Source organism: Rhineura floridana, chromosome 4 (assembly GCF_030035675.1).
Source record: "Rhineura floridana isolate rRhiFlo1 chromosome 4, rRhiFlo1.hap2, whole genome shotgun sequence".
NCBI classification, from domain to species: domain Eukaryota; kingdom Metazoa; phylum Chordata; class Lepidosauria; order Squamata; family Rhineuridae; genus Rhineura; species Rhineura floridana.
In genome coordinates, this window is record NC_084483.1 from 13880655 (window position 1) to 13901182 (window position 20528).

Sequence of the window (20528 nt, forward strand, 5' to 3'; positions counted from 1 at the left end):
TGGAGCTTCTCCATCTTCTGCTACCAATTATAGCAAAACTGGGAATGTTTAGCCTTGAGAAGAGAAAACTGAGGAGAGATGTGATAGCACTCTTCAAGTACTTGAAAGGTTGTCTCACAGAGGAGGATCTTTCCTCAATCATCCCAGAGTTCAGGACACGGAATATTGAGCTCATGCTTTAATTTGGATTCCTGCATTGAGCAGGGGGTTGGACTCGATGGCCTTATAGGCCCCTTCCAACTCTACTATTCTATGATTCTATTGTTCAGACTTATTTATTTATTTATTTATTTTTAAATGTTATATTCCACTTTTCACCATCTAGGTCTCAGCCACCACAGATCCACACATTGAAACCAGGTTAAACATGCCACAAGCAGTACAGGGAGTTAAGGCAAATAACTCCTGGTGACCTAAGCAAGCAAGTGAAACCACATGTAGCAGGAAAGTACAGCAAAGTAAATGTGGGTCAATAAATAATGTGATTTTGGGGGGATTCTTTCCCAATACATATTTTAAAGCTATAGTTTTACATCAAAATTTGGGCAGCTAAATGCTTGACATAATATGCTGTTCAGGGGGAGTACAGATGGATTTGAATGCCGTCAGTGCTCCATGGTTGGGATTGGAAAATGTCAGGGATGTTTGTTTATTTTATTAAATTTATTTCCTGCCCTTTCTCCAAGATGGAACCCATGGTGGTATTAATGATATACCCTCCTACCCTGCCATCACATTTTGTTATGGCACTTGCAAGTTCTACAGTTGATTTCCTTTGATGGAAAAGTCAGTGTGCAGAATGGAAGCTATGCTGACACTTGCCTCTTTTGCAGGGCACAAAGGAACTAAACATTAATTTCCTCATGTTATTTGATCAGGATGAAGACCAAGGCTGCAATCCAATGCATATCTACTCAAAAGTAAGCTCCATTGGGTGCAGTGGGACTTACTCCCAGGTAAGCATGTACTGGATTGCAGCCTAAGCCCCTTGATGTCCTCCTTCCATGGTTCCTATCAACGGTTCCCTATTCATGTTTTTATCTCCTTTTTTGAAAGAATATACATATAAATAAGACCAAATTAATAACATACTGATAAGTATACATAGTATGTAGTGTATGATATCAATATGTAATTATATAAAAATGTGCATATAAATGAATTCTTACAATTCAGTCTACTCTTTAAAAACAAAAGGCTGGAGGTTGAAGATTTCCCATCAGTTTAAGTATTTTTCCAACATTAAAATATAACAGCGTAAGACTCTTGAATTTTATATCTCTGCCAATAACCTATAAGGATTCAAGGCATATTCTGTTCTTTCGTTTTGTCCCAGTTAGATACAAATGAACTCCATTTTTTGATAAAGCAGTTATCTCTTTTCCTAGGTCCCCTATTTATGTTAAGACAGTGTCGAGGTTGCCCACTGTTACTTTTAAAACTTGCGTCTCAAGTGCCATGTGTGAACTACTGCATAGATGAGGCCATTGGTTCTTAATGTGAAAAAGACTTAGTTCTGAGCTGATGTTGGCTTCCACTTGCTAAACCATGTGAACATGAGCTGTTTCCCAGCACATGCTTGTCTCATTACAGAGGCATCTGGTGGAAGCCAGCATATGGTACTGGATGGCGTCTCCGGTCTTAAGTTCTAGCTGGAGATTTCCCAACAGGAAAGCGGGTTTCTTACAAAAGCACTATGTACTTGCAGCAGTGTTCCTCACTATAGCGGTGCAATCATAACAAGGAAAGATGTCCAAGTGAGCTTGCAGCTTAAAGTGGAATCATCCTCTGCTGGTAGATCTGCATATGTGAAGTATTACAGCTTTTCATGTTTTATTGTGTAACTACTTGTATCTCCGCTGTGCTATTCCAAATGGGTAAAGAGCAATACACACTCAACAAGTGACAAATGCCATCAAAACAGTTGTGTCCATATAGAGTTGTTATGTTACTGGTTGGTTTGCTACTAACTAACCTTTCTGTTCTTTCTAAAATGTTCTGTGTGACTTTTAGGAGTTTTTAAGCCCCCTGTAGGACTTTTTAATAAAGTTCATGTCGTTATCACTTGGATTTGTAACTTTGAGGTCTAAGTGGTATTGGTTTCTCAGGGGATAACTCCCCAGGGAGGAACAGAGTACAGCATTAGTAAACAATCTGTATCAAGATAGTCAACATCAGAGAAAGATATGGGGTTTGTAGGTCAAATGCTTGTCCCAGGTGATGCTGGGTGGATGTGAGTGTATTTTTAATTTTGATGATATATGTGCATATATTTTAAAACTCAGTCTTTTCCTAGGGGAGCAGATGCTTACCGCAAGTATGTAAATCATCCGAGTGATGTTAAGCCTATCCGTACTTTTGGCCTGGAGCCCTACAGGGAATAGACACGTTGACTCTTCTTGCTGCCCCTTATCACTGTACTTTGGGCACACAGGTTTCAAATTGCTGCTTGCTCAATACCCTTTAATCTCCAGATCTATGTATTTCACGGGGTCCATGGTAATTTTGATAGGTAAAAGCAGGAATTTGAGAAGTGCCTGTCTCTAAGTGATTAGTCATAGACTTTTATGAAATCTTAACTAATCGAATGAGACCTGAACTCCATAAGAGGTGCACATGAAACCATGATCACCTTGCTAATTGAGGAAAAGTTGGAGTATGGGCAGGAGTCACCTCCACATACAGTAGCTTGAGTGTTGGACTAGCACCTGGGAGACCAGAGTTCAAATCCCCACTTAGCGATGAAGCTCACTGGGCCAACCATTGTCTCAGTTTAACCTACCTCAGAGGGCTGTTGTGATGATAAAATGGAGGAGAACTGTGCATGCCATTAATCCTAGGTAATCATTAAAGCAGCAAAAGTCAAACAGAAATAGTGTGCTTGTGTCTTTATCATTCCAGGTAATGTCTTTGGAATTGGAGAACGTATCATGTGAATGCTGTTTCAAGCTGCTCCACATTTGTGGACGCTTATCTCTAAATATGTATCTGTTTGCAATGCTTCCTTTCACAGATGCAGGAAGGTAGCACAATTTAGAGTGACTGAAAACTCAGGAAGGAAGATCAGTGAGGTGAATCTGTGACTGAAAGTGCTTGTCTCTTTGCACTCCCCCTTCCAATCAACTGCTTTCATGTTTGAAATAAACTAAACACTGAAAAATTTGACTGTGATTGAAATATGATTTAGATTTTTCGCTCAAACTTGTTCAGTAATAGTCTTGTGTTTGTGCACTTTAATAGTACATGCATAAATGTAATACTGAAGCAACAATATATACTGCATCAACAAATAATCCAACAACACAGATGTCAGTTTTAGATATTTAGAAATTTAGATATTTCTTAAACGTTTATTTAGAGTGACTGGACAACTGGAATCCTGCGGTTTCTGGGAGCCATATGTGAACAGCACAGCTACAACTGTATTTAGGCTTAAGCTGTCGAGTTGGCTTGATTAACAGCAGAAAGGATTAATCTGGAAGGTGACTCTCTATGCCTTAATTGTTGTAATTCTCACGTTTTCCTCCACGTAGTGCTTGTATATGGAAATGTGGGTGTATATATAAAAATGTAAGGGGCTTATATATAAAAACACATATAGAACTACCCTAATCTACTGTGCACTAGAATGCATAGTGTTCACTGGCTGCTGGTTACCTTACTGAGCTAAAACTCAAACACTGCTTCAGTTTACAAGAAAGTGCTGCTGTGGCCAAGTTCTCAATGGGGCAGTGTCTGGGTAATACCATTTTAGAGAGCAGGTGGGAGTGAGACTGACATGATGGAATGCTTCATGCAAAAGAAACACCCTCTGCATAATTAGCACATGTGGGAGAAGGCTAGAACCTCCTCCTCCGCATGTTAGTTGTCTTAGGAGTACAGTTGTGAAGGCCCAGAAAAAGGTAAATTTGAAGAAAAACAAGGCTCCCCTTTTCCTATTTTTTCCTGGTTTTCACATTTCTGCTAAGGAGGGGGGAATTCTTTTGCATGAGGGCATTCTGTGTAAACTCTGCCTCCACTGTGAAGTGGTACAGTCCAAACAGAGCTTTGCCACCTTTAGTGAGAGGACTGGGCATCTTTCTAATATATGCAGCAGCCTGGGGTGTTGGTGGTGGGGATTCATGCTTTGTAGCCTACTCTGAGGGTAAACCAAACTTATTTGCTGTTTGCCAGAGATACTTCAATGACATTTTAAAGTTAAAACTGTGGAATGCTTCCTTTAAATAGTTGACCTCCAGGGAATCTGAAGCACTACATTATTATACCATAATGTTGTTGTGTTAACACCTTCTTCATAAAGCACCATTGATTAACGCATGGGAACATCCCTGTTGACATGTTACAACTCCCAGTGTTCACTCATGAGACCAATTCAATTAGTTCTGTAAGTGAAATCTGTGCAAATACTTAATAATGGGATTGTTGCTTGCTTAAACCAAGCAGTAAGCTGCCTCAATGGAAGACAACGTAGGAACCATTTCTAAGCTGTTCCAACTTTCTCAGCAGAAGAGCCAAGTAAAACAGACTTTGCATAAGAATTGTGCAGGTAGACAAGTTTGCCATGCAGTGTGGCGATATCTGAGGTGAACTTTGGTACATGGTTGAATTGGATTGTCATCAGCACTGACGTTTTCCATTATAGTTGCCCTGGGGCTGCAGAGCTGAGGTACACTCTGGCCTCTATTATCAGCCAGGAGATTAAGGCCACTGGGAAGATGCTCCTTAGCCTCCCAGGAAGAACATCATGACAAGGGTGAAACCAACTTGGCCCTATCCATCAACCAAAGGAGAAGCAGCTGCAGGGGACTTGCTTCACCTCTCCCTTCTAGAAAGAACACTTATAAAGACTTCAAGGCTAGTACCTGAGTTGGCTTTTTTGCTCCTTCCTCCCGGTCCCTTTATCTTGCATCTCACTCCTTTTAGAATGTAAATCTAAGAACAGGGACCATCTTATTGATTGTTGTAAGCCACTCTGGGAGCCTTTCAGCTCAAGACTGGGATAGAAATACTTTAAATAAATAAACAAAATGTCTTCCCTCTCCTTCATGCCTCTTGGATAGTGATAACGCAGTACTCCGAGAAGTGTGGGGCTGTTTTTTAAAAAAATCTTAAGACATATTTTGTTTACTCAGCTGACTTTATCTAGCTTAAAGTCAAACTTGTATTTTGTTGGTGGGAATTATTTTTATCTCGGGAAAGGTAAGGAAAAGGCAAAAAAGGTATTTTAGGCAGGTAGATATTTTGGGTAGGTAAGAGTAAAAACACCCCCCACAGGTGGGGAGAGTGCTGTTGTGCTCAGATTCTACTGGTGAGCTTCCCATGGGCATCTGATTGACCACTATGAAAACAGGATGCTGGACTAGATGGGCCTTTGACCTGATCCGGGAGATTCTCCTTAAGTTTTTAAAACAATAGTGCAGAATTTTCACTGGTACGGTTAGATGGAAACTCATAACAATTGCATTGGCTGCCTATTTGCTTCCAAGCCAAGTTTAAGGTTATGATCACTATTTTTTAAAGCCCTAAGCAAGCTGGGACCCAAATACCTGAAGGAGCACTTCTCCATATACCAGCCTGCCCCTGTGCTTTAAAGGTCCAGAGAAGAGGACTTTTCTTTGTATTTCATTGTCAGGGGAAATCAGTTTTGTGGTCTTAACAGGAGAGAGCTTTCTCTGTAGTGGCATCCCATTGGTGGAATACCCTTCCTTTAGAAGTACAACTGGTACTAGTGTTGTAATTTCTGTGCCAGATGATTTGTTCATTTTATGCTCTGGTAACTGTACAGATGAAGGGTGGGCTATAAATATTTTGATGACGATGATAACAACAACAACAGCAACAACAAAAAACAGTGGCATGCAAAATGAAGCATCTTGCAGATGACTAACCTGAGCCCATTGCAACACAGGTGTTGCTGGGAAATGTTGGCAGAAGGTGAGATATGTGCAGTTCAACTAACAAAGCTGAGACCAGGAGGAGAAATTTAGGACAACTTGTATGTCAAGAACACATTTAATTTTAACATTAGGGCTGCTTCATGCATAACTTCTCCAGATGAATCTTTGCACATGTGGAACATGTTTTGTGTGTGGAGAGGTGCAGGTAACTTTAAGGCTTTAGGAAAGACCTTGCATTTGTTGCAACATGTTCCGCTTGGAAAACATGTGTAAGCAGTGCTTGGGAGGAGCCAGTTGTCCAAAACTGCAGAGTGAGAGGTATTGGGAAATGTGCATATTATGCATGCTGATTCCCTCTTGCTTAGCTTGTCAGGTTGTACTTGGAGTGCTTACATGAAGCAGACCATGTACAAACAGCACTCTGAGACCTGGCACACCAAATTGCCATCTGCCTTCATCCTCTGCTTTTTATGATACAAATGTTCAGGCTGCAGCTTGCTAGAAACGGGAAAGTTCAGAATGGATACTGGGCACCTTCATCAAACACTCCTGTAAAAACTGCCAGTCATTACCATGAGAGTGTTGAGGTAAACCCCCTTCTTTGGCATGCCTTTTTGTATCCTCCTCAATAATAGTAATATAGCAAATATTGTGTTCATTTAGAAGACTCGTTTCTTGCCTTTGGGTTGAATCGTCTATCTTCAAGGTGCCTCCCAATAGATTGCAAAATACATGTACAGGCTATGAAGCGGAAGCCCACATAACCCAGCAGTTAGGAGACTGAGTCTTTTCCCCCTTCGGCTCTGCAGCCCCAGAGCAACTGGCAACTGGGGCAGAGTGTTCTCTCTGGCTGGGTGGCAGTCGGGAAGCAAGCTTAGAGAACAAACGCCCACACAAAAGCAGTTGTCCTGTTGTAAAAGCAGGGCTGGCCCATGTGTGCCAAAGGTGAGGGACAAGATGTCCCACCCCCTTCCATGTCATATACAGAATCCAACTGGAGTGGCAGTTAAATCTTACTTGAACACTGGCAAAGAGACAACATGGCCTAATCCAGCTGAGGGCAGCAGGCTAGTTTAGGGCTAGGTAAGGGAGCCCTGAGCAGGCTGCATGGCACACACAGCTCTGTTCTTCAGTGCCTCATTAGCCACTTGCTGCCCCTCGGCAGGTAAGAGATTGCTGGACTAGGTCCTGGGAGACTAGGGTTCAAATCACCCATGAAGCGCACAGAATGACCTTGGGCCAGCCACTGTCTCTCTGCTTTACCTACCTCAGGATTGTTGTGAGGATGAAATGGAGAGGAGGAGAACAGTGTACACCCCCTTGAGCTCCATGGAGGCAAAATAGGATATAAATGCAATAATAAATAAAACAAATTAAATTAATTTGCCATCTAGGCAGCTGCCTAACTCTACCTAATGGTAGGGCCAGCATCAGGCAAGGCTAGGCACGTGGGCACCTGCCTGCCCCAGGCCTGCGGCGCTATAACTCAACACGTCCCGATATAGGTGGCATGGGGCTAATAAGTCCACTCATGCCCCCACCTACCGCTTGTGTTGTGTGAATGATGTGCGTGCATAGTGTGCATGCCTGTCATCAACCAAGATGGTGGCGGGGTCATCAGCCCCTTAGGAAAACCTCTGCTGCCATCTTGGGTGATGGGAGGCATGCACGCACAGCATGCGTGGGATTCACACTGATGGGTGAGGTAGGTGGGGCATGTGTGTGGAGTTGTTTGAAGTCTGTGCTGTCTGTATTGGGGAAGTGCCTGAGAGCTCCCTCTCAGCAATCCGCAGCAGGGTCAGGTGTTGTAGGACCCAATGCTGCTGCGGATCATGGAACAGGAGCACTATCCTCCCACCCTAAGGAGGGGTCCTTCAGGGGCCCCTCTAGGCCGCAGGAGCCCTCAGGGTCCAACCTGGCCTCCCTCTGGTGCTGCCCCTAGCCAGCCTTATAACAGCCTCTTGAAACTGCTGCCACTCCAGTAGATGCTGTAACGTTATTTTTTGCGCCAGGGCTGCTTCATGCATGAGTACTCCAACTTAGACCTAGAGGTGATCAACTCAACTTCTGTTTTGCATCCTGGAGGGGCTTCATCCACCTCCATTATGAGAGATATGGAACTCACTTCTTTTTCATGGCCATCTTTATAATTTTCTTAACATGGGAAGTCCACACTGCGGTGTTAACTGTGGAAAAAATCCCCATTTTTGTTAGAAGTTGAATGCATTTTTTTTCTTTTTGAGCCATCTTGTTAATTCCCCTTTCTCTCTGTATCCCTCAACCATGGTCCTTCCCCTCTAAGTGTGTCATCTCATTTATCTGAACCCCTCTCTCTGTTAAACTTCCCATCCTTTTATTTCTTGACTCAATAGTGTGTGCTTTCTCTTTGTACCAGGACAGGCATGCACCCTATCTAACTCTCCTTATTTTTGGTTTCCTTATTTAGAGGTCCTTCTCTGCCCTCTCATTTCCCTCTGGCAACCCTATCAGTCTCTGCACTTCCACCTCTCAGTCCCATCCCCCCATTACTTCCATCGGTCTCTGTTTTGGTTTTTATTTTACTGTTGCTGTCTCCCACGCCACTTATCTCTGTTCCATCTTTATCTTATTGTTGGGTTGGGTGCCAACAATGCCCAAAACCTTCACTTACCAGCTGTTCACACCAGTATCTGAGACTTGTGGATCTTGCCCCATGTCTGGCTGGCTACAGGGCTGGCCCTATCATTACGTATCTGCCTCAGGCAGTGATTGCAGGGGTTGGGGGTAGTGAGGTGTTGGAGGAGAAAGTTGTGTGTATCATGCGGCCTGCCCTGTATTCCTCTAAGCTTTGCATGCAATAGAGGACATTGTCCTGTTGCCTGTGATGAACAGTTGGCTTCTGTATGTGGAATTGGGAGGGGGTGCCATCTCGACTTTTATCTTGGGCAGTAAATGTCTTGGGCTAGCCCTGACAGACTACAACAGAATGACAAAGTGGATACCTGTGAATGCAGAGAAAGCTGTAGGATGAACCTGACTCTCATCGGCTACAATTGCTAGGGTTTGACTATCTTGCCTTTGTTTTCCCCATTTTAAAAAGGGGAAACTCCATTTTGGGAAATAACTGGCAAAGCAGGCTGTTTAATGATTCTCTGTAATTCCAGGCCTGTCGCCTAGAATAGAGAACTTTGATCTCCCCTATTTCCATCCTTTCCCCAGCACTCTTAAATACTTGGGGAGGGGGACTAGTCAGACTACCTGGTGGAGTGTAAATTAGAAATTCTCTGCCTCCTGAACTAATGAATGCTTCAGTCCTCAGAGAGATGAACTTGAATCAATGAAGAATGGAAATCTTATTTTAGAGTGAGTTTCCCCTGATGTGCTTTTCACAAACCTAGCCTCCTGGAGTGTCTTCTACTTGTAGGATATTGACTGATGAAGCGGTGGGTAGTGACTCTTCATCCAGCTTGACAGCCTTTTCCTATTAAAGGGGTTGGACTCCAGTTTCCCAAGAGATTCTTTGGCTATTGGGTAAATTCTTACTTTCTATTTATTTGTTTTCTGACAGCATTTCTGCAGAGTAATGGAGGCTGCCTCTATGCCTCTTAGGCCCTTGGAAAAATAGGTCCTGCTTCTGGGTTTCCCATGGGCATCTGGTTGGCCACTATGAGAACCGGATGCTGGACTAGATGGGCAACTGGCCTGATCCAGCAGGCTCTTATGTTCTTTTGACCTTCAGTGTTCCCCAAAGGGGTATGGAAGGGATGTGAACAATGAACACTTGCAGTTATCCCAGGAAAGAAGTCTCAGTGAGCTTGCAGACCTTAAGTTTTGCTGGCCTGTCCTTAGCCATGTCTTCAACATTAGGGTTCCCAGGTCAAAAGCATCCCAAACCCTGAGATTTCAGGGGTGGGCCCTAGTGATGTAATGGGGACAGGCCATAGTGATGCCACAGGGGTGGGCCCAAGTGATGTCACAGGGGTGGGCCTTAGTGATGTCATTAAGCATGATACATTAAGCATCAACTGGTTAATCATCAGTTGCTGGGAGCATACAATTCAAACAAAAACATTTCTCTGATTGGAAATTAAGATAGAAATCTTAGCTACAAGATAGAGCCTGGGTAGGGAACATTTAATCTAGCCTACTTGCTTATGGCAAGAAGGGTGTAAGTGCCCTCAGGCCAGGCCAGTCACCAGAAGGTCACTGTAGGAAGAAAGGAGCCTAGTGTTGTAGAGATGTTAGATGGGAACACACAGGAGTGAAGATGGATGCCCCTGAAGGGTGTAATTCTAAACACACTTACTAAGCCTCATAGAACTCATTAGGATCTACTTCTGAGTAGATATGATTTGGATTGTACTGTTGGTAAAGCTTGACTAGGGATCCTCTGAAAGGATATCCATATCAAAGCAGGGTTGGCCTGGAATGCCCTGCCTGTGCCTTTTAACATGGCAGCTCCAAACTTTACAGATTTGACCCTTCACTTCAGAAAGAGGTTTGAGAAATGAGTAAGAGTAAGAAGATTCTCTACCCTTTTCTGTCTACCTTGTGGGCTGCTATAAACTCACTTTGACAGCCAACACAATTCCAGTGAATAATAATCGATAGAGAGAAAACACACATGGTTTGATCTACCTTCAGAGACAGCAGCTTGGGAACAGCAACAATTGTAGCCGCACTTCCCAGTATGTGAATTCTCTTTTACCACTACTGGGGAAGTAACAAACCATCATGCAACCAACAAGGTGCATCATCAGTGCGTTTAAGGGGGTTGAGCTGAGCGCCTGAAACCACTGTTGTTGCTTCTATGGCTATAAGGGAGGTAAATGAAATACAAATAGAAAAACAAGACAGTGATGATTTCCTAAATGCAATACCATACCAACCACAATAAAATTCCTATGAGTAAGGCAGAAAACTCAGCATCCCACAACCATTCAGGATTCCTAACCAAAAAGCAAAAGTAAAAAAAATCCTGGCAGGCAGTCGGCCAAGGTCAGAGAAATTTGCATGCAGCACAACCTAACATGGGGGCTTCAGTTAGTGCAGAATGCTGTGGCACAATTGCTGACAAGAGTGAGACCCTATCAGCACATAATACCTCTGCTCTGAAATCAGCACTGGTTGCTGATTTGCTACAAGGCCAAGTTCAAGGTGCACTTTCCATGTTACGGGTGCCACATGGTACTTGTTCTGCTCTTGTAAGAAATCAGTCCTTTAGTGTGGCAGCACCTACGCTTTGGAATGCCCTGTCTATTGACATTAGGCAGATACCTTCATTGTACTCTTTTCAGCACCTGCTAGAAACATTCTTGTTTAAGCATGCCTAGCCAGAAGCTACTGTGTTTTTTATCTGTTTTTAACTCATTGCTGGTTTTATTTTGAATATTTTTAAATACCTGTCTTTAACTGGTTTGGCAATAATTTTATTGTTTTAATTGCTTCTGTAAACCACTCTGAGATTTTTACAATAAAGGGGCATATAAATGTTGTAAATAAAATACATCAATACATTTTGGAGTCACTATGGCCCTTGGGTCTCTTTCCTCTTTTAGGAACAAAGGAATCAACCTTATACCAACTCAGGCCATTTGATACTATCTAGCTCAGTACTGATGACATGGAGTAGCATTGGCTGTCCAGGATTCCAGGCAATAGTCTTTTCCAGAAATTGAATGTTGGACCTTTGCATGCAAAACATATGCCCTGCCACTGAGCTACAGGCCTTTCCCTGTTTAAAAAAGTATCTTTTAAAGTTGTTCTTTTCAATTCACTAATGAATGCATAGCTTCCCTAGGGCAGATCCACACCATTCATTTAAAGCACATTAAACACACATTTGAAGCACATGAATTCCACCAAAGAATCATGGGAACTGTAGTTTGTTAAGGGTAGAGGCAATAATAACTGTGGGGGGAACTACACTTCCCAGGATTCTTTAGGGGAAGTCATGTACTTTAAATGCGAGTTGGATGTGCTTTAAATGTATTGTGTGGCTCTACTTAATAAACTTTGCCTGCATGTAAATTGTTTTAATTAATTAGTTAAAATGAAAATGAGCTATAAAGTTTACTGGGTGACCATAGGCTACTCATCATTTCTCAGCCTAATCTGCCCCTCAGGATGAAAACAACAGAGGGGAACCATGACCACCAAAGGAAGAAGGGCACACTTAAAATGTAGAGGAAGTAATAATTAACAACCATAGTGTGAAACCAAACACCTATCAGGATACAGTATGAAGAAATATTTATGTAAGCATGACTGTCAAAGATGTTTATTATTTACACAACCTGTAAAGATATTTATAGTGCAATCCTGTTTGTTTACTCTGAAGCATGTCCTAATGTATGTAATGGGACTTACTCAAACAGGGAAGCGTGCACAGAACTGTAGGCTTAAGTGATAAGGAACTTCACTCACCCAACCCAATATTCAGAATCATGCCACTTTAAGCTGTTTTGCAACTGTTTATACTTTTTATTGTTATTGGATTGTAAAGGGATTTATTTCTTCTTGTGAGCTGCCTTGGTTTCCACTTGGCAATACTAGCTCACAGGGTTGTTGGGAAGACTCCATACACACACACACACTGGAGATGAAAAAATACATAGACCCAATATAGTTTATTGTCAAACCAGTTGTTCATTGCAGATTTTTTTAAAAAATAAAATAAAATTGGTATTAGTTTCCTACATAGCAGTGATACCTATGTAAGCCATGCCTAATTGCTTTTAAAATAGGATTGGAGAGAGAGAGATTTACAACACAAGCACAATATTTGCTATGTTTACTCAAAAGTCCCATTAATTTTCAGCACAGTTCTAACCATGTCTACTCAAACGTAAGTCCTATTGAATTCAATGGGGTTTACTTTGGGTATGTGGGATTAGCATTGCAGTTTTACTCCCAGAAAAGCAAGTACTGGATTAAAGCTTCATATTGGGAAAGTTTTCAAAACACTGCCCTCTTCAACAGCCCAGTAACTCCTGCATACAAAAGAAAAAAAGACTTTTGGTACTGCTGAAAATGATATACTTACTCAGTTTCTGACATTTTCAAATAAGCAGGAAAAACAACAACAGTTTTCTACCTTTACATTGGGGTCTAGACACTGCCTGGAGGCCCAGAAATCTCTTGTAAGTCACAACCCTGACTTTACTTATTGGTTACAAACCTGAAAGTCAGTTTTAGAGCAGCCAGCTAAGAGATCATTTCACAGAAGTTGCAGAGGGGTGGCTGGCTGACGTTTTGGTGTATATCTTGAGAACCAGACCACATAGAAACTTTTTAAGAAAAAAAATGAAAACTGAGAGTCCAGAGATTAAGCTGACTCACTTGGCGACCCAGAGAGAACCCCAAAAATCCAGAGTTTCTGGGCAAAAACCAGGCACCTGGCAACCCTACTCAACATGGTAATCCGGATGAGCAGGCTGACATGTGCAAAACGAGCTGCAGTCATCACCAAAGACATTTCTACCATGGCCAGAATACTTGCAAATGCAAAGTCTCATAATGAATAATGATGTATTCTGACTATGAAGTTAGAAAGCCTCTCACTTAAAACATGCTTATTTCAAATACTGTATATATATAGCAACAAGGCTGATTAGGGGGCTGGAAATAAAGTCCTGTGAGAAGAGATTGCAAGAACTGGGCATGTTCAGCCTCCAGAAGAGAAGACTGAGAGGAGGATTGAGGGGATATATGATAGCACTTTTCAAGTAATTGAAAGGTTGTCACACAGAGGAGGGCCAGGGTCTCGACCATCCCAGAATGCAGGACACAGAATAGTGGACTCAAGTTGCAGGAAGCCAGATTTCGACTGAACCGCAGGAAAAACCTCCTAACTGTTAAAGCAGTAGAACAAGAGAACCAATTACCTAGGGAGGTGGTGAGCTCTCCAACACTGGAGGCATTCAAGAGGAAGCTGCTCAGTCACCTGTCAGGTATGCTTTAAGATGGATTCCTGTATTAAGCAGGGGTTTGGACTCGATGGCCTTGTAGGCTCCTTCCAACTCTACTATTCTATGATTATTCTGGGAGACCATAAAACATCATATATGACCAAATAGTATGGAAGCTGAAGACAGAAACTGCAGAAAAGGTTGTCTCAGGTACTGGGCTTTGTTGGAAGGAATGCCTAGATGATGTATATACATCATTGGTGGACAAGTATTCAGACATAAGTTTTGGGAAGTGATGGCAGCTAGTATTAAGATAAAATTACGAAACATTATTAAAGTTTTGACCCTTTAACAATGATCTCAGGTTACAATGAAGGTGAGGCTATAGAATGTTTCTAAGAGAAATAAATTCTAATTTGTTAAAACCTGCCTCATTAGTGAGAGCATAAAAAGGGAAATCTGTTAAAACACCAACAGAAATTGGGATTGGGTTAAAAAAATGGGATTCAGGACAAATTAACACAGCTTATTAGGACTAAAAAAGATAAACAGATATCTAATAATTTATGGAGGATTCTATGAACTGGGACAAACCAAATAAGCATAAAACTGTATTTTTGTACTAACTGCAGTAGAAGACATTTCTTTCATTTTATATATATGCTGAGCCAAACTAAAAGTGAACAATCAGAGAGGATAATAGTAACTATACTTTTGTTACTTGAGGGAAGCTCTCTTTTATTATCTAGTATGAAAATTCAAAATGATCAATTGCTAAAAAAAAAAAAAAAAGCTAGAAACAGGGGATGTACTTGAGCCTCTCCTGGCCTTTAGGACAGTGGTGTAGTGGAAGTGAAACAGAGGAGAGCAAAGTTCTAGGATGTGTTTCTGAGAGATGGGGTATTCTTCTTGCTCTGGCAAGTGAAAGAAGTGATGATGAGGTTTTCAGGATTTTTGTTTCGTTTTGGTAAACTGTTAGCATAGAGCAGTGGTTCCCAACCTTTGTGAGTACCCTCTGTAACATCAAAACATTTCATGACCCCCCCATGCTAATTGTAATTTTAGTCTCTGTTAATTGAAAACAAGGTGTTATGTTACGTTAATGTTTATTTATACCCCACCTTTCGGCCAAAAGGCCCTCAAGGCGGCTTACAGAAAAAGTAAACACAAATATAAAAATACATCAACAAGACAATACATCAATAAAGCAATACATCAATAAAGCAATACATTGTATAAAAAGTTAAATTAAATAGCAAATAACATTATATTAAGAAAAAATATCCAGGAAAAGCATTCTGTCTCGCCTGAACTTGCAACTATTTCAAGGGATGGTACACCAGTCTGAAATGGTGACAGCCTGCGGCTCAGGCCAAGAGTAGTACAGCTTAATGCTGAGGGTCTCTGTCTGCATGCCCTGGCCCATGACAACGCCAACGACGCTGGTAGAGTGGAAGCAGGGTGGCGGCAACCGGCAGGCTGATCAACTGGTCTGGCCTGCAGACCCTCCGACACTGCAGCGGTAGCTCCTAGGCCTCATAATCTTGCAGCTCTTCTGGGGCGGTGGGTGCCACTGTAAGATCCTCTCGGGCTGGCTAAACGACTCCCTGGCGATGTCTGCAGGTGGAGCAAATAGATTGGGTAGATGTAGACCTTGGGCAGCCAGTTGTCATCGACTCGGCGGCGGCGGCGGTGAGCAGCATGGGATCGAAGAAGCCACAGCGCGGATGATGGTGTAAAGGTGCATGGCAAAATCACATCTCCAAATATCCCTTTCTAGATAGGGAGGTGTTGCTTTCTTTTCTTAATGCAAAGGTCCAATCAAATTGGTATCTCCCTTCCACATACACAGTCTGAAGATGTACAATCCTGTCTCCCAACACCAGTGGGTTAAAGTGTTGGACTAAGAACCAGGTTCAAATCCCCACCCAGCCATGAAGCCCACTGGGTGGCCTTCGACCAAACACTGTCTCTCAGCCTGCCCTATCTCACAGGGTTGGTGTAAGGATAAAATGGAAAGGGGGGGACCATGTGCACTACCTTGAGCAACCTGGAAGAAAGATGCAATAATTAAATAAATAAATACATTTCTGCTGCAATACCTGGATCCCAGTCAGCCAACCTGCTGAGCTTTTTTTTATTTATTTAAACACAATAGTCATAATAATAATAATCAAGAAGCAGAAATCTGGTGGTGATGGGGATGCTAACTTGTGCACTGCAGAGAACAGGGTGGATAGGTTGAGGAGGGGGGATTAGTGCTTTTAGGTCTCGGAATTATCATCAGAACTGATGACTTGGTGTGCACTTGGGGAATGAGAGTGGAGCAGAAGATATATCAGCACATGCACACACACGCACACACACACACACACACACACACAAACACCTGCCCCTTCTGCAAGCATCTGCAGGTGTGCATGCTTTGGGGCATGTGGGAGGCAGAAAGCCCTCAACTGCCACAGTGACTTGGAGAGAGAAATTGGGTGGGCGGAATGTAGGTGAAAGAAAGGAGGGACACTAGCACACACACTTAGCCTCAGAAATGGGGGGCAAGCAAGTTCTGAGCTTCCTAACTGCTTCTTGGCTCCATCTGGGCCGAAGGCGAGATCTGGGTGGCCTCACAAATAAGAATAATTTTCAAAAGGAGGTGGCAGCAAAGCAGGAGCCAAGAAAGGCAGGCAGGCTGGCTGCTAGGAAGGAAGGGGCAAACAGTCTTTCTTTACAGCCTTGCTTCTTTTTGCTTCACAAAAAGTCCTCTCTTCTTGTTCTGAGCAAGGGCATCAGCAGTAGTGGCAGTGCGAGGAGATAGGAGTCGGTGATAATAATCTCATTTTCCTGGTAGCTGTGTCCTCAGCCTCCTTTGGCGTTTGCCATATGTTTTATAGGCAGTATAGGCAGATGCCTGCCCTCGGTGCCCCTGAAAGACACTCTGGCGCTTCAGCTAAAGTCCTCCCCTCTCATTTGGAGCAAGGGGTGATGTCGTCTGCAGCGGTAGTGGGAAACAGACAGCATCCAGGGAATGAAGACTTTAAAAAAATAAATAAAAATAATTCATTTCTTTACTGCTCGCGGCCCCTGGGATTACTTTGTGCCCCCCCCCGGAGGTCACGGCCCCCAGTTTGCGAACCACTGGCATACAGCAAGCCAAGAGAAATAATCAAACAGATACTTCTTTGCTTTTTTAATGAGCTTCTTACTTCAGGCTAGAAATCTAAGTGGCAACACTTCTTGACAAGGTTTGTTTGCATTTCTAATTAAAAGCAAATTGTTGCATTCCAGGTGGCTGAAGATGTTTTATTAATGCTTAAAAAGGTAAAGGTGTCCCCGCACTTATAGTGCGAGTTGTTTCCGACTCTTAGGGTGACGCCTTGCAACGTTTACTAGGCAGACAGTATATATGGGGTGGGATTGCCAGTTCCTGCCCCGGCCTTTCTTTACCCCCCAGCATATGCCGGGTATTCATTTTACCGACCATGGATGGATGGAAGGCTGAGTGGACCTTGACCCCTTTTACCGGAGATTCAACTTCCTCCTTCTGTTGGAATCGAACTCCGGCCGTGAGCAGAGCTTTCGGCTGCGTTACCGCCGCTTACCACTCTGCACCACGGAGGATCTTTTTATTAATGCTTAGTGTGTGTTTTTCAAGATAAAGCTATGCAGTCAGAAGTGAGCACCACTGAGTTCCCAGGAAACTATGCACAGGGTTGTGGTCATGCTGTCCTAATAAATATTCATTAATAAATATTCACTAATAGGCAAAATACCTTTGGGCTGATTGCAGGTGTTGCCACCACTCACCATATGCTCAGAGGCACATGTTACCAAATTCTTCCAAGCTACATAGGAAGTGGATTAGATTGTGAAAGACTAACTCAAATTGTTTTTGCATTTTGACAAATTTGTAGGGCAATACAATATCTCAGAGAGGAGGTCAGGTCTCCTGCTCCCCTGGTGCATTCACTATAGGTGCCCAATTTCCCTGCTTTTTAAAGTTTGATAGAAATATTTGTTGGCTATAGGTATATTCTTAAACCACAAGGTTTTTGGCCTATTAGTGAATTTCTCTGCTTTTTAATCTGGGAGGAAAGAAATGGGATCCTTTACAAGTTTGCTGAGAATGGATTGATCATTTGCATGCTTATTGAGTTCAGTGGGATTTACTCCTGCGCAATCATGGCTAGGATAGGTAAAACTGACCATGGGGGAGGAGGAGGGGGAGAGTAGAGGAAAGGAGGAAGGGGGCAGAAGGGAGCAGAAGAAGGGGTAGGGATGAAGGAAGGGGGAGGTAAGGGGCAAAAGGGAGGGGAAGGGAGGAATGAGGAAGGGAGGGCAGATTTGATCATTTGCATGCTTTTTGAGTTCAGTGGGATTTACTCCTGTGCAATCATGCTTAGGATAGGTGAAACTGACCTGGGGGAGGGGCAGGGAGGGGAGGAGATTGGGTGGGTGGGCACTGGGCAGAGGGGAAGCCCCTTTCCTTTCCAAAAGGAAAACATTGTGAACAGTATCATTGCTTTTCAGAGTTTCGCAGGCATATGTAGTCTCCCACTCAAATTTAAACCACATCCACACCAGACCTTTATTTCAGTTTAGATAGTCATGGCTTCTCCTGAGGAATCCTGGGAGATGTAGTTAGTGAAAGGTGCTGAGAGTTGCTAGGAGATGCCCTCACAGAGCTTCAATCAGAGTGGCTGTTCCCCTCACAAAGTTCCCCTCACAGAGCTTCAGTCAGAGTGGCTGACTGCTATACCACTCTGGCCACTGGAGCTCTGTCAGGGGAATAGGAGTTTCAGCACCCTTCACAAACTACACTTCCCAGGATTCTTTAGGGGAAGCCATGACTGTCTCACGTGAAATAAAGGTCTGATGTGGGTGTGGCCTGCTGATTAGGCAAGCCAAGCAGCTACAAGTCTGGCTTTTAGAACACTGACAGTTTGCTCTTACTGAGCATGTCCAGCCTTATCATTGAGTTCAGTGCTAAATTTCTTAAATTAATTAAAAATCAGCCAGGGCTTTTTTTAACTTTTAAACTGCAGAAAATGAAGGTCAGAGTGCGGGGCAAGGTCAGTAATAGCATTACAGGTACTCTGTGAACATGGCTGATTTTTAATTAATTTCAACACATTATGAGAACTCTGACAGAAAAAAGTCCAAAAGGGGTGTGGTTTCTCTCTCTTTTTACACTTTGAACTCTCAAGTCTCTCTGACTGTTTTGTGTATCACCATGGAAATGTAGAGGGTTGTTAAGCAATCATTTCTGAGTTCAGGGCTATAAGTTGTGTAAGGTTTTGTTTTGAAATGAGCTTATGGGAAGCATCAGAATGGCATGGGGGTATTTTTCATTTAACATTGCGGAATGCGAAAAATCTATGTTGACTATAGTATATAGCCATGCTCGTGGCTGTATAATTATGTTATGTGTACTGCTGCTTTTTTGCTCAGTTTGTTTGTGTGCATATAACAATGGATTAACATAGCTGCCTTGATTTTTGGACTCTTCATGAGCATGGTTCTCGATTATCCTTGAGGATGTGATTTCAGGGAATTCTTGTGATGAGCTCCTGCCTTATACTGCTTAGAAATGCTGCATCCCATTTCAGGAAGCATGATTCTAAAATCTAACCGTTATGTAATGGTGAAGCTTAAAAGCTACATGTAATTGTGAGCAGTTAGATTTGCGGGGATAGCTGTAAAAATGTAGAATAATGATGTGTATGAAGGCAACATCTGAAAACACTTAAGTAACATCTTGTAATACTTGAAGTGGGCTAGCACTGGCAGATAATGAGAGAGGATCCTGCTGTATGGAAATCATCTAAAAAACCCAACTCTAAAATAGATGGAGCAAATTGGCTATCACCAAATGTTTACAGATTTGAGATTGCATTCCCTGGAGGGAAGCCAACTTAAAATGCTTGGCTTTGAAATGTGCTTAGCTTTGAAGGTGTTGGGTTTCAGTGCAGTTGTCCTCTGGTTTTGTCCATCAATTGTGAAGAGTTAGAAGGCTTTAAAATACCCAATAATATGTTCACATTGCAAGACACACCTGCATTTTGAAGGGTGGTGGTGGAATTGATGAATCAGTTGGCATTGGGGTATTTAAACTAAGACTTACAAATAAATATTGAAAAATGTTACCATCAGAATTGCATGGGGTGGGGGATGATCACACTAGTGATGTCTGCTGCTGTAGTTGTGTACTTTAAGGGCAGCTTTTTATTTCACCAGCTTTGTCTAATGAGTTACGCAAACTCCTATTAAAAAAAGGGAAAGGCATGAACATAAAATGCTTGTCAATTTATGAACACATTCTTTCAGGTTACCATTCCTAGAAATGAGTTGGGTTTTGTTAGGGATAGTGTATTTAGGTACATGAGGGCTTTGTAATGCATTAATGTTGTGTCTTTTCTTTCTATGTCAGGACTCCACTGGTGTGACATCAGTTTTTCTCCGAACAGACCCACAAGGATTTTTCTTGTATTGGACAGACCAAAATAAGGTAAATATACATTAAAGCACTTGAGCACAACTTTTTTCCCCTCACCAAGAATATTTCTGCACAACTTGGAACCCTGGTGCTTTTCTTTCTAAGGGTGAGAACTAGGGATGGGAGATACATTTGATTCAGTTCTCATTTAAAGAAGAATGTACCTAATTCACACATTCCAAAACAATTCGAGAATCAGAACAGAGCTGTCTTTGAAATTCAGTCTTCTCTGAATTTTGCAATGCAGTTCTT

The 20528-nt window shown here is 42.5% G+C and overlaps 1 protein-coding gene across 4 annotated transcripts in view; it reads left to right on the plus strand.

The window, feature by feature from the left end:
* The window catches only part of PLCB1 (phospholipase C beta 1), a 689597-nt gene that overhangs the window by 13570 nt on the left and 655499 nt on the right, over positions 1 to 20528 (plus strand). For all 4 annotated transcript variants that reach the window (XR_009762119.1, XR_009762120.1, XM_061622530.1 and 1 more), the window contains exon 2: positions 20211 to 20288. Coding sequence is in view for 2 of the 4 variants with exons in the window: in XM_061622530.1 (XP_061478514.1) it covers positions 20211 to 20288 (78 nt within the window). In the remaining 2 variants the exon portion in view is untranslated. The remainder of the gene's footprint in view (positions 1 to 20210; positions 20289 to 20528) is intronic.